The 17,731-nt window shown below is 42.4% G+C and overlaps 1 protein-coding gene across 2 annotated transcripts in view; it reads left to right on the top strand.

Annotated features, from left to right (window-relative positions):
* LOC134202794 (zinc transporter ZIP13 homolog) overlaps window positions 1–17,193 on the top strand; it is a 37,128-nt gene extending 19,935 nt beyond the window's left edge. The window contains exons 2-5 of one of the 2 annotated variants that reach the window (XM_062677799.1): window positions 2,636–3,099; window positions 15,456–15,575; window positions 15,642–16,046; window positions 16,103–17,193. In XM_062677799.1, coding sequence (XP_062533783.1) covers window positions 2,889–3,099; window positions 15,456–15,575; window positions 15,642–16,046; window positions 16,103–16,437 — 1,071 coding nt within the window. In that variant the 5' untranslated portion in view covers window positions 2,636–2,888 and the 3' untranslated portion in view covers window positions 16,438–17,193. Of the gene's footprint in view, window positions 1–2,630; window positions 3,100–15,455; window positions 15,576–15,641; window positions 16,047–16,102 lie in introns of both variants that reach the window. The other variant, XM_062677792.1, reaches the window with a different exon arrangement.
* Window positions 17,194–17,731: the final 538 nt, after the last annotated feature.

Here is a 17,731-nt window from a genome sequence, read left to right as displayed (position 1 = left end):
TAAAATGGACAATCATTTCTTTATGTTACCAAGTTCGCGGCTTTTGACCCTTACTCATACTTCTAGTAGTTAAATTATTACTTTGTCTTAGTATATCTCAATTAGCGTTGTATGGCCATCTACGTTTGTCCAAGAATTAGTTAGTACATATTTTGAATCTAAGCTTTTATTCAATTTTTCGAACTTTTATAGCAAGTCCCAAACACAAATAGTTCTTAAAATATTTATTCTCTGTTAAGGGATTTTAAAGCAAACTAGATTATAGAAAAGGGTATAAAACCCTATGAACCAGTGGAAAACGTTACAAGAAGATTGAACCAGTGACGGTATACGAAGATAACCGTGGATGTATCGGCATGGTCAAGAACGCAGAAAGCAAAGAGCGAAGCATATCGATATCAAGCATCACTTCCTTCGAGACCATGTCGCTGCAGGAAGGCTACTGGTGGAACCAATTGCTAGTAACAAACAGTTAGCAGATATCTTCACCAAATCCTTGGACCATGGACGATTGGAAGTACTACAGAACAATTTAGGAATATTCCAACGAGAGGGTGTGTTAACATAGTAATCGTTATAATCAAGACACCTATGAAGATTTTTTTTAAAGCATTCCACATCCAACTACTATAGAGAACAGCAGTTTTTTTTCGAAAAAAAAAAAATGTGCATGATGGTATGGTGTACAAACTACATCGCTACAATCTTCCCAGCTACCTGTTGGAAATCATCCGCAACTATCTGTCGGATAGGACATTCCGGGTCTCAATCATCGAAGCAAGTTCCAATGCGCACGACATTATCGCAGGCGTCCCGCAAGGTAGTATCTTCGGGCCCCTGCTATTCAACCTGTTCACCTCCGACATACCAGAACCTCAAGAAGGCGGCACTTTGTCACTGTTCGCAGATGACACCTCTATCGTCTACAGGGGACGATTCATTCGATCGCTCGTGGCAAAACTCCAACTTGGCCTGGATGTCCTGACTATTTCACCACATGGAAGATCTGTGTAAACGCGGCAAAGACCCAGAAAACCATCATCTCCCCCCACTCAAAATCCCCCAGGCTTGTTCAGACTGAGGACTGCAAAATCATCCTCAATGGCACGACCATGGAATGGGCCAACGAGGCAAGACAGCAGGCTTATTTTCAGGCAGCCGATTGACAAAACTGTATCAAAATGCAACGTTCTGTTAAATTGCTGTTGATCAACCGCCGGTCTCTAAAAAATAAGCTTGCTGTCTACATGCAAATCTCGCTTAACTTTTCAAAAGGTCCTAAGTAACATTTTTTTCATGAATTAATTTGAGTACTGCAATCAAAAGCTTTCATGTTGTTCTGTTGATTGCGCTATTCAAATTAATTCATGAAAAAAATGATACTTAGGTCCTTTTGAAAAGTTAAGCGAGAAATCATCCTCCCTATGATCTAATACGGCATGCCGGTCTGGAAAAGCTGCGCCAAATCCCACCATCTAAAACTAACAAAAGACAAATTATAAAATCCAAATTACAATGATGAAGGGCTTTGAGTCTAACCACTCAAATTGTACTTTGTCACAAAATAAAAAGATGAAATAAATAATATTAAACTGTGAAAAAATCGACTTCAGGGCGCTGACGCAAAACTGAACGCTGATGATAACCTTTTTTGATCAGCATTAGCATTAGCATTGAGCAATTCGCACAAATTCGTAGGTGGTACAAGCCTGGACTATTGTATGAGAGTAGCATCACTTTCATCCGTTACCACAGATATTGATTTGGGACTAATCACTATCTTTTAGATGGAAGCAATGCACTCTCCAATAGTCCTGGCCACGTTCTTGCGAATGCTGAGGAAGGGGAAGAATAGATAGTTGGATACCTACTTAAGAAAGATGCAGAGAACTCTACGACCTCTCATAGGTGCCACGGGAGGTTTTGGAATTATTAGTGTGGAAGGTTATAACAGTAGGAAATGTTTTGGTAGAACGTGAAACACAGAAAGAACTATGATAGAACTACAAAGTAGGAAAAACGAGCCTGGAATTGAACCCGACTTCCTGCTTGTAAGGCAGAAGCGGTAGCGACTAGACCACCGAGCTCGTCCGCTGATGATAACCTTTTTTGATTAAATATGAAATAATATCAAAATAATAGTGTAGGTAATTGGCGGGGAAAACATAATGCAGACGAAGATAAACCACTAAACATGTTTATTTGATCGTCAAGATAGCTTTCGTTTGATTCGATTGGGACATGATTGTACACCTCAGCGAAGATAGCGATTTTCGATCTGATTCTATCGGCAATCGACTATATAGCAATATAGATTTCTCGGTTGTTTACCAATCAGCTGTGAACAGTATCTACTCGTGCTATACCCACTACTGCTTTGACTACATCGAGCCTACATGTGTATCACATGAATATTCTCCACCACACTTTTGCGCAAATCTGTGAACCAGAGAATAAGAGAGAGCCTAATACCAATTCAACCGAACCGACTCAAGTCAACGCTGATCTAATTTATAAAACAGCTCACACTTAGTTCCGATTCATTTTTCGACTGGGACGGTTGCCTTTTTTCCTGTGTTTGTTCAAGTTCCCATTTTTAAAACCGTCCTTTCGATTTCGATTCGTTGCAGAACAGAAAATCAAAACACCACCCCCGTGGGGCTAGTGGCTGAGCGCGATCCGTGGAAGACGATTTGCGCAGTCCGATAACATCAGCAGCAGCAGCAGCTTCTCGTGTGAAATATGTGTCGCCAAAACATCGTCGTGTGAATTGGCAAACTAAAGCGTTAATCAGGCGTGCTTTGTGCTAAATTGCGGTGTGCATTGTTGGAGCGGACGTTGGCAGTTCCCGGAAGACCGCAGGCAATCAGCGCGCAAGAAAGAAAGGAATGAACTTCTCGACGGTCTTCATGGACGAAACGTTCGCCTACCTGTACCGGGAGGTGATGGAGAACTACGTGCCGGCGTATTTCAAATCGATGGAGTACACCCCGTGGATTTTCTCGCTGCTCGGTTCGGCCCTGATCGGGCTGAGCGGGATCCTACCGCTGGCGGTGATCCCCGTGGGGCCCGATGGGGCCGACAAGGACTTTAAGGATCGTAAGTAGATTGAAGATGATTTAATATTCCGAGAATTCCGAGACAGAAGTCGATGGGGAGTCGATTGCTAATATTTTCAAGTCAAGTTTAGATTTTTTTTGTATCGCACATGCTTATATTTATTTTATTGAATCAGTAGGAAATTTCATGTTCTTGGCTTTGCAATACCTCACTCATTTCACTCATTTCCATCTGCTCGAGATTCAGTGTTGGTTGCGGCGAAATGCGTGGCAAATTTTCTCGCAAAACAATATCGAGTGGGCGATTGTTGCTTACATCCGATGTCTGTGTACAACGCATCATTAGGAGAACGAGGCGCGTTGAGTATTGGGGGTTCGAGATAAGGATGATATCTTGCTCGATGGTCAAGTTTGTAGTGGCGCATTCGTCAGTCTTTCGCTAGTTAATCAACAAAACAGCAACCATTAGTTTTAAAAGTTTATAAGGCTGAAGTTGTAGTTTTTCGAGTGCGATTTTAAGAAATAATATGAAAATATGCAAAAAATAATCATCCTAGATATAGCAGAAGATCATCAGTTGAAATTCAATTATATAGAATTTGAATATAAACCTTCGCAAAAGATTATTTCCCACACAAAGCTTAAGTAATTTTGTCGTGATGGAACTCCCGTATTGGACACTTAATTTATTTTCCTTGGTATCAATGGCACTCATTTACCACTCGCGTAGAGATGAGTTTTATCAGTCATCAGTATCAGTAGACTTGTATAATTTGAATTTAGCTTTTCGTCAATGAGTTCTATTGAGTTTTAGAGTTAAAGAGCTTTAGCTTGCTGACTGCACTAAATTGCACCTTACTTGGGAATTCACATGACTGGACCGTAATTTGAACACAAACACCTTCATAGTTTGTATTCGCATGTTACAGAACCTACAGAAGCACTCTTGTTCAAGACATTGCTTAATCAATGACGGTTCACGTCCTACCGGTTATCTGGAAGAGCGTTTGCTATGGATGTATTATTTGTGGTGGCTAAGGAACCTTCTCACGATTCAAAAAGTTTTGAAAACCATCGCTTTTTGGATGCTGTGGAAATTGTGAGATATTTCTAGCTCTGGATTTGGAATGTCAGAATCCTCCTGTTGCCACAATTGATCCTCCGAAAAAATGTGGTACTTCCTAATCTTGTTGGAGAATTCTGCATAATGTTAGTATTTCATTTTCCATAAGCTACCAATAAATGCGCAGAACTAATCCCAAGGTGCACAGAATATTGTGCCTTAACGATATGTGGCTCAGGAATGTGATGTCAATATTGTAACCATTGGCGGCGCCAGAGCTCTGGTAATGGTGGGGCACCAGCGTTTTTGATGTAATTTGTTTATTTATAATTTGGCGTCAGTAGAAAAATGTCAGCCCATTTTAAATATTACGAAATTTGCATTGCATTTTGTCATCTGTAAAATGCAATGCAACCGTCTAATTTCTTGAAAAGGTCTCGCGAAATTCTTTGGAATGTTTTTCCAAAAATATCCATTTTGAAAATTATTTCAGCTATTCCTTCGGAAACCATCGGAAATTCCCTCGAAAGTTTCTCCAGCAATTCTTCCGGAATTTCCAGCAATAATCCTTTCCACAAATCTAGGACAACATTTCAGGAATTTCCTTGGAAGTTTACGAACGAATTTCTAACGGAAGTGACAACGGAACTCGCATTCCCGATATTAAGTTTGTCTAAGAATATCTTTGGACATTCCTCCAAGTATTTTTTATTTTGTATTTAGTGTAGGGATTTTTTCCAAAAAATAAATCCAGAAATTTCTTTGGAGATTCCCCAAGATATTCTTTTGAAAATGCAATGAAGCATTCATAAGAAAATTTCGAGAATTTCTTCAAAGATTCTTTAAGAAATTTCTTTGGAAATTTCTTCAGAAATACCTTAGAAACTTCCTCCAGGAAATCCTTCAGAAATTGTTTTCTTTTAGTAAAACCTTATGAAATTTCTTCCGAAATTATTGAATTTTTCCGATAATTTATTAAAGTATGAAATAGGAAATACTAAAGGAATTTTCGGAAGAGTTTCTAAAGGAAATCTCGAAGGAATGTCCAGATGAAATTTACGAAAGAACTCTTAAAGTAATTTCCAAATGATCCTAAAAGAATTTCTGAATAAATTGCAGAAGTAACTCGAGAGGTCCTCTCTCCTTTCTAAGAAAAGATATATAGGGGAACTGCTCCTTGAATTCATATCATGGACCCAAATCAATACCATTCGAAAACGAAGAATTGGTGCGCAAATGGTTTTATTTCTCATTTTTGTGATTTTTTCAGCAGTGAGCACAAATTGAGCCTAAATAGCCTGTTTTGCGAATGTTATTGATATAGGAGCATGTTATTAATAATAGAACAGATACCCTATAAAAAAAGTGAGTCACAAAAAAATCTTGAAGGAATGTCCGAAGGTCTCAAAGAATTTCTGATTAAATTTGCGGAGGAATATCCAAAGAAATAAAAAAAATCGAAATAATTCCTGGATGAAGTTTTGAAAAAAATCGCAAGAACTCCAATAATAATAATAGGAAAACTGAAAAAAATCCTACTATTATTATAATTCTTTAAATAATTGCTGAAGCAATTTTTAAAAAAAGTTCAAAGGAATTCCTGAACGAATTTCCGCAGATATTCTTAAAGCAATTTCCGATGAAAATAAAAAAAGAATTTCCGAAGAATTCATTAAGGAATTTTTGAAGGTATTTCTAGATTTGTCTGCGAATAGTTTTTGAAGAAATCCCTTCAGTAGAGAGAAAAAAATCACGATGGAATTCCTGAATGAATTTTCGAAGAATTTCTGGGTGACTAACCGAATTAATTCCTGGGTGAGGATTTTCTGAAAAACTTTTTAAATTCATGAAATATCACCTGCATGATTTCTTAAGAAATTTTCGAAGCAACTCCTGAAGTAAATTCCTAAGGAATTCTCGATAATATCCGAAGAAGTATGATGATGGATCGACTGAAATCCCGATATTTTTGTTTTTTTTTGGCAAGTCTTAATTTCAGATTCAAAACAGGGTTTTGTTTTACTGCTGTCCGAATTTTTGAAGAACTTCCCGGAGAAATTCCTGGCAGAATTCCCAAAAGAATTGCTTCAGATGTTCCAGAAGGAATTTTTGTAGAAATAAAAAAAAATCATTAAAAATTTCATTAGGAGTTTGTTTGGAAATTCCCCTCCACTCGCATATGTTATCTTGTTGCGATGGGTGAGTTAACGCCACTAGCACTGAGATGGCAATCAAATACATATCCTGTCGTGGTGGTATCACATGTTGACTATTTTTGTTTGGTGCCGCGTCACATATTTGGCATTGACGCACTGATTTTACGCATGTGATGTGAGCCTTGGAGCCTTGAATGGTAGTACAGTCAGGCAGAGATCTTTTTTATCAGTGATAATGATGTGAGATCTCTTCTTTTCGACAATACTTTTCAGATGCGTTCCCTAGCTAGCTAGATAGGTTGATTAAAAATGTGTTCAAGTTTATCGACCTTCGTAGGGAATGGACTATTGGATTTACTGAGTAGAAGTTTCATCAAAACTAGGAACGTGGCGTCAGTCTAATTTTGTTATGTTTCAATATAAAGAAATATGATAAAAAGTACCATATATTATAATGATTCTCTTTATTCTCGATAATATTCATTAATAATAGGAAATAGGCGTGTCGAGTCGATTCCAAATCCGAGCCTGACTTCAACCCACCCTTATCCTTCGCCATGGCGTTCGAGTGGTCTGCAAGGACTCTTCTGCCATAACCCTCTATATTATCGGCTATGAATTGACTTGCACTCTCATTGCCCCACCAAACGCTGCAAAACCAAAATGAAAATAAATTCATAACAGTCCCATGTTTGCTTGATTTCCTATCTACATGGGACTGTTATTAATTTATGAACAGTTAAGCTCTTTGGTTTCCTTCAAGTTTCATTCAGTTCTATAGTTCTTCGTCGCAATTACTCGTTCCCGGATGGCTACCATGAATCCTTTTGTTTCTGAAAAGAGTGCACCCCGCACCAGCCAACCATTCGTCGCCACTATGTCGATATATTCCAGTTCCAGTCAATTCTTCTGCTTCCAGCTCCCATGTCGCAGTTAAGATGATATTGTTCCAGCGCCAGAAACTGCACACTAAATCCGTGGTCAGCTTCACACACAGCGCAATAGATTTCGTAGCGGTTCTCTGGATCTCTATGAAGTATCTTCGCGTCGCTGGCTCTAGGAAAAAGAAACACAGTGTTTTTCACTCGGCCAGCACGAAAGGCTCTCCGCTGGTAGGTGGTCGACGCGCGCTGTGTAGACAAGGCCTTTCGCTGCGGAGACTTCCAGCCGGTCACTAAGCAAGTGTTCTTTAAGACTATAAAGAAAAACACTATGAACGCAGGTCCGTGATTCTAGAAGAGAAAACAGTGGGAGGATTTTGTCGACTCGGTCTACCGTAGCCAATCTGCGGCCGAATATTTTGCCGGTTTAATCTCCGTCGACGACTATTCAGCTGATCTTCAGCGGGTTATCACTCCCGTTATCACTCTACAAAACGTTAATTTTAATTCTCGGGTTTCCGCTCCTAAGCTTTCAATTGCCATTTCAAGAAGTAATAGAAAATCATCAGGTCCTGATGGGGTTGGTTATCCCATGATCAAACACCTTCGTCCCGCCGCTAAAATCTGGTTTCTGTAGTTGATCGACCAAGCATGTTTTGATTGACTCTTTCCGGCGAGTGGCGTAAAAGCCTCGTTGTACCCATCCCCAAGAACAACAATTCCTCCCGAGATGTCTCAAAGTACCGGCCTACTTCTCTAACCTCTTGTGTCTCCAAGGTTGTGTGGAGGTTAGTGAATCGGCGTTCCCTGCGGGATGCGGTATGAGCACTTATTTAGCATACCTGGGCGATGTCCTGCAGAACGCCTACAACAACGGCAAACACGTGAATTTGGTTACTTGCATATCTCCAAGACCTTCAACAGGACTTGGACCCCCTTCGTCTTACAATAGTTGAAAGAATGGGGATTTTCTGACAACCTCCTTGAATTTCCTAAAAGAGCGCTCTTTTCAAGTAATGATTGGTAATTAGGAAACAAGAATTCCACAAAGCACCGTTATAGCCGTCACGTTATTCCTCTTGGCTATGGAAGGGGTGTTTCGTTTCCTTCCGCCAGCATGCATATATAGCTATGTATGTATATACAGTCGACATTCTACTGGTTGTCGTTGGCGACACGCCGGCTCGTACACGGATCAAGGCTCAATCCGCTGCCAGTGCCGTCCTCCGCTGGGCCAACTCAGTAGGTTTCAGTATGAGAGCCAGCAAACGAGAACGAGAACACGTCTGCAGGTGGAGGCTTCAGCTGTCCGGACCGAGCCTCAAGTTGGGTGACCAACCCATCCCCAACAACAAAATTGTGAAAGTTCTCGGAGTATTCATTGACCGGAGCCTCTTGTTTCTTCCTCACTTGCGGAAGTTTGGTAAACTGTCGGACCAGAGGGAACCTTTTTTTTTCTTCCCAAGCAATGGAGGGGGAATCTGCTCAACAGACATCCTGGGTTGTCCAGGAAGTGCGGGGTTAGGGACCACCTCCAACAGCAAACGAGGGAGGCAGGACTACATCCCCGACCCGCTAAACCGTTTCTATTGCCGCCAAGCCCATAGTCCCTTCGGTACAACCAGAAAGTAATGCTTCAAAGGGGGCCAGTGCACGACGCACCCTCGAGGTTAGCTGCGTGTCCTTGCAGCATCGAACATCGTGACTCGCTTTTTTAGAAGAACACCATGGTATCGTGCCAGCGCATTGCCGGCTTTCTAGGTGGCCTTACCACGCCATATGTCCTCGGAAGGTGGGAAGGGTCGACTTCGCGCCTGCTTCCCTCTGCACGACTGGTATCAAGAATGATGATGCCGCGTGCACCCCAAATTGACCTCTCTGCGATAGGGCCTATTCGCCAACACACAGAGGGACTTGCCGACGCGGTGCCTACGCCTGCCCCAGCCTTGACGAGGACCCCGAGGAGTTCGACCACAGGGCATGACCACAGGTATGACCCATGAAGCCGACTCCGATCCCTTGGACCACCTCTTATTTGCGCCTGAACTAGCCATCCTTGAGTCCACGCGCCACCTTCTGTGTAGCTCCGAGACGATTTGGACGATAGCCGATAAAACAGCGTTCCAGCCAACTTCATCTTCACACATCCTCCGAACTAGGTTGCCCGGGGTAGTGTCCAGACCACATGTGGCAAGCATGTGGTCACGCATTGCGCGAAAACATGGGCACACGAACAACACGTGTTCCGCCGTTTCCTCTAAACCTGCGCACACCAAACACTCGGGCGAGGCCGAGCAAGCCAGCTGCGTTACCTGCACTGTGATTTTGCAGCACGCTTAAACGCCGGGCACATCGAACCCTTGGGGTGCTTGCTGTTCACAGCTTTGCTGGAACAAATCAAACAATTGGGAGGGTTCGTGCAGCATTGTGCCATTGTGGTTCGTGCAGCATTGTGCCTTATGTCCCTCCAATCCGCAGCGTCGGCAGAGATTGCTTCTGTCAGGGCCTTTGCAGTACCATTGCTTGTGCCTCGGTTCCAGGCACTTGAAGCAAACTTCGGGTTGCTCGTATATGCCCACAGGGCATACCGACCATCCCACCTTGACGCTCCCTGACTTGACTACCTCGGAGGCGTCCGCTGCAGATAGCCGAACCAATGCTACCTGCGTCCCTGCCGGACCTTTCCGTAGCCGAACGGTTGCGGTGGGCGTCTCCACTTCACACTGTCGCCGTACCCGACCAACCATTTCTTCAAGTTTCTTAAAAATTCTTTATAACAATCTTTAAAGATTCTCTTACCAAACATCGATAGCGATCGATGCTATTTTCTGAAGAATCTCAAATTAGACAGAAGTTAAAACACGACAAATTTATAACGATCTTTTTCAAAATATCGATACCAATTGATGCCGTTCAAAAGATACGATTTTTCGCCAGTCTACTTTATCGACCTACCAAAAATTCGACAAAAATAAAAATCTTTAGAGGTACTTCGAGAGTCTTTTTCACATACAGATTTTTTTTTATTTATTCGCTTATTTAAGAATCGAACCTGAAGAACCAATGGTGTTGATTTGCGCAGTGAACTTGATCACTAAAGCAAACTATGTTTTTCAATGCGAGTACAGTTAAATTGCAATAACATTCTTCGCCATGTAATTTATTTGAAATACTACTTCTATGTAGGGGCATTATTTTTCACCTTATAACATTCTCCTTTTCATTTTACTTTACTTCCATGCAATACATTTCAAACATTTCTACGTAAAATGGTTCTTCAACACGGAATCGTTCTCTTGCGATTATTGAAAAACGAATGTCGTTTCATTCAACATTCGTCCATAATAAATTTCTATTCCGAAAATCTAGATTTCTGAGGAAGTAAACAAAAGCCAAAATATCAATCGATTTTTCGATGTCCAGCGATATGAATCGATGAACTAAAAAGTGATAACGAGGCAGTGGTGTTCATCGATGAAATTATTTGTCAAAGATCGTACATCGATCGCGTTGAGATCGTACTTTATTGAAAATCAGATAACGTTTCATGAATCTTCATAACGTTATTGCGATGAATTCAGTGGTAAAGATGTATCGGTGTTTATCTTTGAAATGCTATATCAATATATATCATTCGGTTGATAACATTCTTTACATGATTAGAGATAACGATTCATTAAGATTTATATCGTTTTTGGAAATATTTTAGGGTAAAGAAATACCGACAAAATTATTCAATTTTGTTTAAAGAACTTTGAAGTAGTTGGACGAATGGTTGGTCGGGTAGTGCCGTGACGAGCTCTTCGACTTCGGTGATCTCGTCCAGGTCTTTAACCCTTAGATTCACCTCCGTCGTGAGTGCCCTCACCTTAACCGTCTCGCCAAGGACTTCCTCCGCCAACTTCTTGTAGGCGGCGCCCTTTTGCGAGACGCCCCGCTTCAGCTCGAGGATCATCTCGCCCATCCGGGTACGTCTTATTCGACGTACGTCGGCGCCGAGTTCACCGAGCTTGACGTCACTCCTCATCGCCTTCAAGACGTCCGAGTACTTAGCCTCGTCCGCCGTGATGACTAGGGCATCGCCCCTGGAGCGATTGGCGCCTACTCTAGACTTCTTGCTACCCTCATTCGCCTGGGCCTTCTTTTCGGCCCTTGACGTCTTCGGCTTCCTCTTGTTCTTGACCAGAGTCCAGGAGGCGTCATCCCCCTCTATTTCCCTGGTCTGGGATGGCTGAGAATTCTCAGCCTGCCGTAACCCCTTACCACCTTTCCAGGTCCTTCCTCCCCCGGTTTGGGAGGTATTTGGCCGGGGTTCAGCTTCCCAGCCCCACTACCGTTGTTCGGGGTAGTAACCCTCCGCGTTTTGGAGCGGCCCCCAGAGACTGTCATCCCCTGGAGACTGTCTCCCCCGTTTTTGTGTCTGCTCCGTTGGATCAGTCACCCCCGACATGCACGCGAATACTTGAGCTTCAGTCTGGGTAGACTTTGGCACCACCGTCTTCGCTGGCACGCCCTCGGTCGATTCGACCTTGCCCGAGTCCGCGAATCCTTGGGCCTCAGTCTGGGTAGACCTCGACTCCACGGATTTCACGGGTTTACACTTGGCCGTCCCGACCGCCCTCTCCAGCTTTGCGTCCAACATCGACTTTCGAAGTTTCAGCAAGCTCCTCTTGAGGTCCTTACTGATATTATGCTTCGATGACGCAAAGTCGATGATGGCGTTCAGCTGTTCCGTCAAAGGTCGAAAGCCCATCGCGTTTGCGGTTCATCGCGTTTGCGGTTCATCGCCTTCACAAGCCATGGGCCGTCTATAACCTCTACCGGCGTAGCCTGGGACCCACGCTGGGGCTGCGCACCGAGCTGCCGACTATTGCTTCTGGCCTCCTAGGCGGAGACCTGAACAACCTACCTCTTGTGAAGGGGTAGTCGCCTAACTACTACCACTAATTGAAGAATTGACTGGTTTTTCCATTTTGGTCCCACGAGTTGCTCGGGAAAAGAGGTCCACCACGCCAGAGCCCAGCATGACGCGGTAAGGGACAATTACTGTGGAGAGTGCCCAGGTACCCCACAGGCTCCGTTAGAGGCCTAGCTCATTATTTCACCTACCTGGACATGCATCCCCTCGGCACGGGTCGCTTAACGCCTTGGGATTAGGGGTACCATATCGTATGAGACGGTTTATGCCATTGCTGGGATAACGCCAATAGACACACTTCTGGAGGAAGCTGTGGAGTGGTTTAACGGAAGGGACTCGGTGCAAGTGCGACATGTCAAGGGAGCAGCCTCGTTGCTCAAATTGCAAAGAGCATGCATGGGATACTGCAGTCAAACGTCGTTGGACCCACAGGCTAATTCCGGATGTATTGTGTTGAGTCAACAGAAAGCATGGTCAGATCAACTTCCACCCTATACAGGTGTCTGAACATGGCTGGTTCAAGACGTTTTTACATTAACTTTCATTCATATTCGTTCTTTATGTTCTTGATGGTCAATCAGCATTATTACAGAATCGCGTTCAAGATCAGGGATTGAATCTTAAAGAGAATGAAAAAGTCTCTCACTTTTCATCTCTGTATACATATACGATATGTAGCATACCGCGAGAGACTTTTTTTCCCAAGCTGTCATGATAGAGAACCGATTCGGGAGGCTATACCGCATGATAAAGTTCTTTTAGAAAGCTCCAAATGCGAGGATTCTGTTTCTTTCGCACTTGTATACAAGTTTGATAAATATGTTATCATGGCTTGTTATGATTCGGAACAGTTTTTGCCTCTCTTTTATCGTTGTTCGTTATCTATTGAGAGCGATTTCTGCAAACCCTGTACAAGATTCAACAGTATCGAATGCCTAATACAAAGCTTCAACATGTGAACAAGTTTCTCGGCATTAAGGAAGCGTAACAAAATTAAAATTAAGAACTTTACTGCACAACGTAGTCGCAAGTATCTCCATTGATAAAACAAATCAAGTTATCCGTTTTACCTAGAACTCGACACAATCGTTGGTACTGCCTGCGATTGGTATTTCGTAAACGAATCTAATCTTTGGTGAATACATCAATGGTTAGAATGTTGCTTACCTACCGAGCCGTTGTAACGTGTAATTCACGGGCCTAGAACTCCGGGCCTACTCCTGTAGACTTGATGATAGTTTAGCTGATGCCGAATTACCGTCCACTTCCACCACCGATCGACTGCAAAATATTGTCGTTTATGTTTGTTATGCAGAGGTCGATTATTGCATGGACACCGGACCGACATAGCCGAGTGGGGAAATCCGGGCTCAGGATCGTGTAGTGGCTTTCCTCCATATCGTTGCTCCAAATGGTGCCGTTTCGATTTCCGCGACTGTTGCCTCAGGTTTGGCATCATCTTCCTTCTCTTCTAGGAAATCCTTCAGCTCGATGGATGGTGTTGCTCTTGAGCGACTAAGCGTTCCAGTTGACCAGGACCACCGTAGTAGCCATTTTCAATGATAAACATCTGCGGGAAGATCCTTTTTAAGTCCGGTTAAAGTGATCTTCAAATGCCCTTAATTAATCCTTCATCCAATCGAGAACAATGTTACTGCAATTACTGTGCAATGGAGAACCCGGTTTCCCTGTTTACGGTCTTAGATTGGTGTATTCCGAGTTTCACTTGGAATGACCGGTCCAATAAAAAGTACTTGATGAACACTGAAGGAGGTTTCCGAAGATGCTCATTGCTTCAGCTTCATCAGCACATCTGGAGTTCATGTTATATTATAGGCACTGGCAATGTCCAAGAAAAAGTACGGTTCCACATGAGGGCATGTGCTCCAGATTCTGGCCCAACGAGCCGAAGTATGTGTTAGTTTCGATCCGCAAGTTCATTGCTTCATGGCAATTAGCTTATAGGATAGGATACTCTTAACAAACTTGATAATGGCATTTATCCATATCTTAATATTACCTATTTTAATAGTAGTTTGTGCAACAAGTTGCAAAAAGATGATTTTTTCAGCACGAGTTGTACGTTTATCCAACGAGGCCTGCCGAGTTGGATAAATACTACGAGTGCTGAAAAAATCGAGTTTTGCAACGAGTTGCACACGCTATTTTTTGCAATGACGAAAAATGGACTTTAATATGATAAATCGGTACCAAAATTGTACAGTCTAATTTACTCGACATGATCATTCTTGCCAATAAATTATGTTGCTGCAGAGAACAATCAGATTCAATGTTACCGTGCTGCATTGCACATCGATAAACTGTAAAGCGATAGAGATGTACTTGCCTTTGGAAATTTTGGTGTAATGTCCACCAAACTATTTGAATCATTATGCAATGCAGAGAATACACTATTTGAACATTTGCCCAAGCTAATTTAGCAAAATGTAATCATGTAACTACTGTTCTGATGTAAGTTTTTCATTATAGCACCCAAATGAGTGTTATAATGAATATTATGCAACCCATTTGAGTTGCATAATGTTCATTAAAGCACCCATTTCGTTGGTATGGAAAAGTAGGCCGTTTTATCACTCAAAGACGAACTGTAAACCAGATATTATGATCAGGAATTGCAAAAAATACTTTTTGTGCTTTTACCTTTTCACGTGACACCCAACCGTGTACCTAACACGTGAGAAAGGCACCAGGTTGTGGATTTTTTAAATAAAATATTTGCATTTGTTTACCTAATAGTTAAGCATGTTAATGAATTGAGTGTTTATTGTAAGTGAAAGTGATCCAGGACTAGTCATGAAATAACAGGTAGTTTGATAAGGCCGGGTCACTAAAACTTCAATAGAGGACAAAATTGGCAGATCGTGATTAGAATTCACACACATTAAATTGTTATTTTCTCAATCGTTGTTATGATTTATTATTTATTCAAACATTGCCAAATGACAAACTTTACAATCCTTTGGGATTACAATAACTGCAAAAAAAAACCTTTTCCTATCTGAGTAGGATGATGACCAATAACCATCACAACTTTGTATTATCCATAGATGTCTATTGCAAACAACACGGTTCCGTTTGTTACCAACCTTTCTCTAGCTCGAACCGGGTTCCGTCGAAAATAATCGTCAATCGAATCGCGATGGATCATTATCGTGTCGTACGTGGGCGCCAACCGCAATGGGTGCTCGTGTAATGCAATTGTCTCCAAAGTGCTAAATTTATTGCACTCGAACCATGTCGGTAGTTAATCTGAAATCGCATCTTCAGTGGCATCATCTTCATCGTCATCATAAAACAACAAATCAATATGCCACTGGCTACTGTCTACCGAGTCTAATCTGATGCCTTTCATTGCAGCCGCCGAATCGAAGACACTCAAAGTGCTGCTGAGTTTCGCCGTCGGAGGTCTGCTGGGGGACGTCTTTCTGCACTTGTTACCCGAGGCCTGGAGTAGCGATGTGGCGTCCGGTGGAACTGGTGAGATCATCAGTTTATCAGTTTGTCCCCACTAATCACCCAGTGTAATCCTATTTTCGTTTCCAGATGACCATCCTTCGATGCGCAGTGGTTTGTGGGTGCTTGGTGGTGTGCTGATTTTTACAATCGTGGAGAAAATCTTTTCCGGATATACGAGTGCTGACGAGAACAATCCACAGCCAAAGTGCGTCGAAATTGCCACATGCTTGCTGAGGAAGTCCGGCGGAAAGCTCCCGGAGGGGTACGTTGGAACTTGTGGTCAAACTGGTGCTTGTGATATTGAAGATGTGCCAAATGGGTGCTTTCTGGCAGGGAAAGCGACGGAAGAGAAAAAAGAACCAACCAAGAAGGTGGCAGGTTATCTGAATTTGCTGGCCAATTCGATCGATAACTTCACTCATGGTCTGGCGGTAGCAGGTTCGTTCCTGGTGTCTTTCCGACATGGCGTGTTGGCAACGTTTGCCATTCTTTGTAAGTACTTTGTGATTGCTTCAAAGGTGTAAATTCTAATAATCTCCCTATTTTAGTGCACGAAATCCCGCATGAAGTGGGAGACTTTGCCATCTTGCTGCGATCTGGATTCAGTCGGTGGGACGCAGCCAAAGCACAACTGCTGACGGCCGGAGCCGGGCTCATAGGAGCGCTGGTAGCCATTGGGGGTAGCGGCGCAACCACGGCCATGGAAGCTCGTACGTCCTGGATTATGCCGTTCACAGCGGGAGGCTTTCTACACATCGCCCTGGTCACGGTGCTGCCGGATCTGTTGAGTGAAAGCGAACCACGTGAATCGATCAAACAGTTTGCCGCACTGTTGCTGGGTATTGGCCTGATGGGCATTATGACCGTGTACTTGGAACACTAGAGCCAACGACGCAATCTCTCGTCTAGAGCATAATTCAGACGAAGGCATGTTATCAGGAAACGTGAAAAATCTGACCGAATGTTTAGGGTGGCCCTTTTGAAACGGTCTCCTAATTTTAGGAACCTCTACACCCAACCAGGTATACGTAGCGGGCGATTTATGCGATTTATAAGCGGTGCTGCTGCTCTCATTGACGATAGCACAGTATAGTAATGCCATAGATAAGACTCCTCATCGGAACAAAAAAGTCTGAGGACGAAATGTAAATCATCAAAAAATTATAGGTTAGCAAATTATGAGTAAAAATTACAAATTAGATGTATTTAAAAAATCAACTCCTGTGTATTCGTAGTCCGTTGTGTAATGTTAAAAAGGAACATGCGGGAGCGACATGAGATAGCGTAACACTTATGGAATTGAATGGGACGCTCTTAATCCGCTCAATCGTTTGACCGAATATGTTATTTGTTTTATTCCCTAAAATTGAAGCAATTTCTAGGAGTTAAGGATCAAGCATTGGAAAAGGTCGTTTTTCTCTAAGAATAAAGTTAAAGTTTGTACATATAGTGATTTCGTTATAGTGATCATATTGCTATGATTGGAATCGAAAGATAGTGGAGACACCCTAATGAGGTGTATGAATTAGTCATTTACCGTTTTGAACCGAAACAATGTGATTTCTTGTATGATATCTGAGAGATAAAAATGAAAAGAATCCGAAATAAACTATGATATTCTATTTCAGCAAACAGAAAATGCGCCTTTTATTTTTGGTACTGATCGATGAATCGAAATGAGAATACAGGCGCTAGATGCTGTGCGCAAAAAGCTACCACAAGTTAACATCAATAGTACATGAATAGATTTATTTATTTTATTTATCCAGTAGATGACCATCCATTAATTGATGTACAAACAATAGCCAATACGTGTTGTTACTTGAAAGCTTCGACTAATTCTGGATCAGATGGGATACCAGCATTCCTATTGAAACAATGTGCAAGTAGCCTATCCGTAGCATTGTCTTGGCTATTCAACAAATTGCTTCAAGTTTCCCCATCATTAGAAAAAAGTCGTATATCTTTACTGTCTTTAAAAACGACAACATACGTAGAGTCAGCTATTATCATGAGATAGCTACTCTATGTGCAATCTCAAATTTGTTGGAGAAAGTAGACAACTGCAAAGATTTTATCTCTGAGCACCAACATAGGTGTATGCCAAAGCGGTCAGCAAATACCAATCTAATTGTCATCACGCAAGCTCTACAAAAAGGACGACAAGTGGACTCCAT

This window comes from Armigeres subalbatus, chromosome 1 (assembly GCF_024139115.2).
Source record: "Armigeres subalbatus isolate Guangzhou_Male chromosome 1, GZ_Asu_2, whole genome shotgun sequence".
In the NCBI taxonomy this organism is placed as follows: Eukaryota; Metazoa; Arthropoda; class Insecta; order Diptera; family Culicidae; genus Armigeres; species Armigeres subalbatus.
The sequence above is the reverse complement of the archived record's forward strand: the minus strand, read 5'-3'. Positions and strand labels throughout refer to the sequence as shown.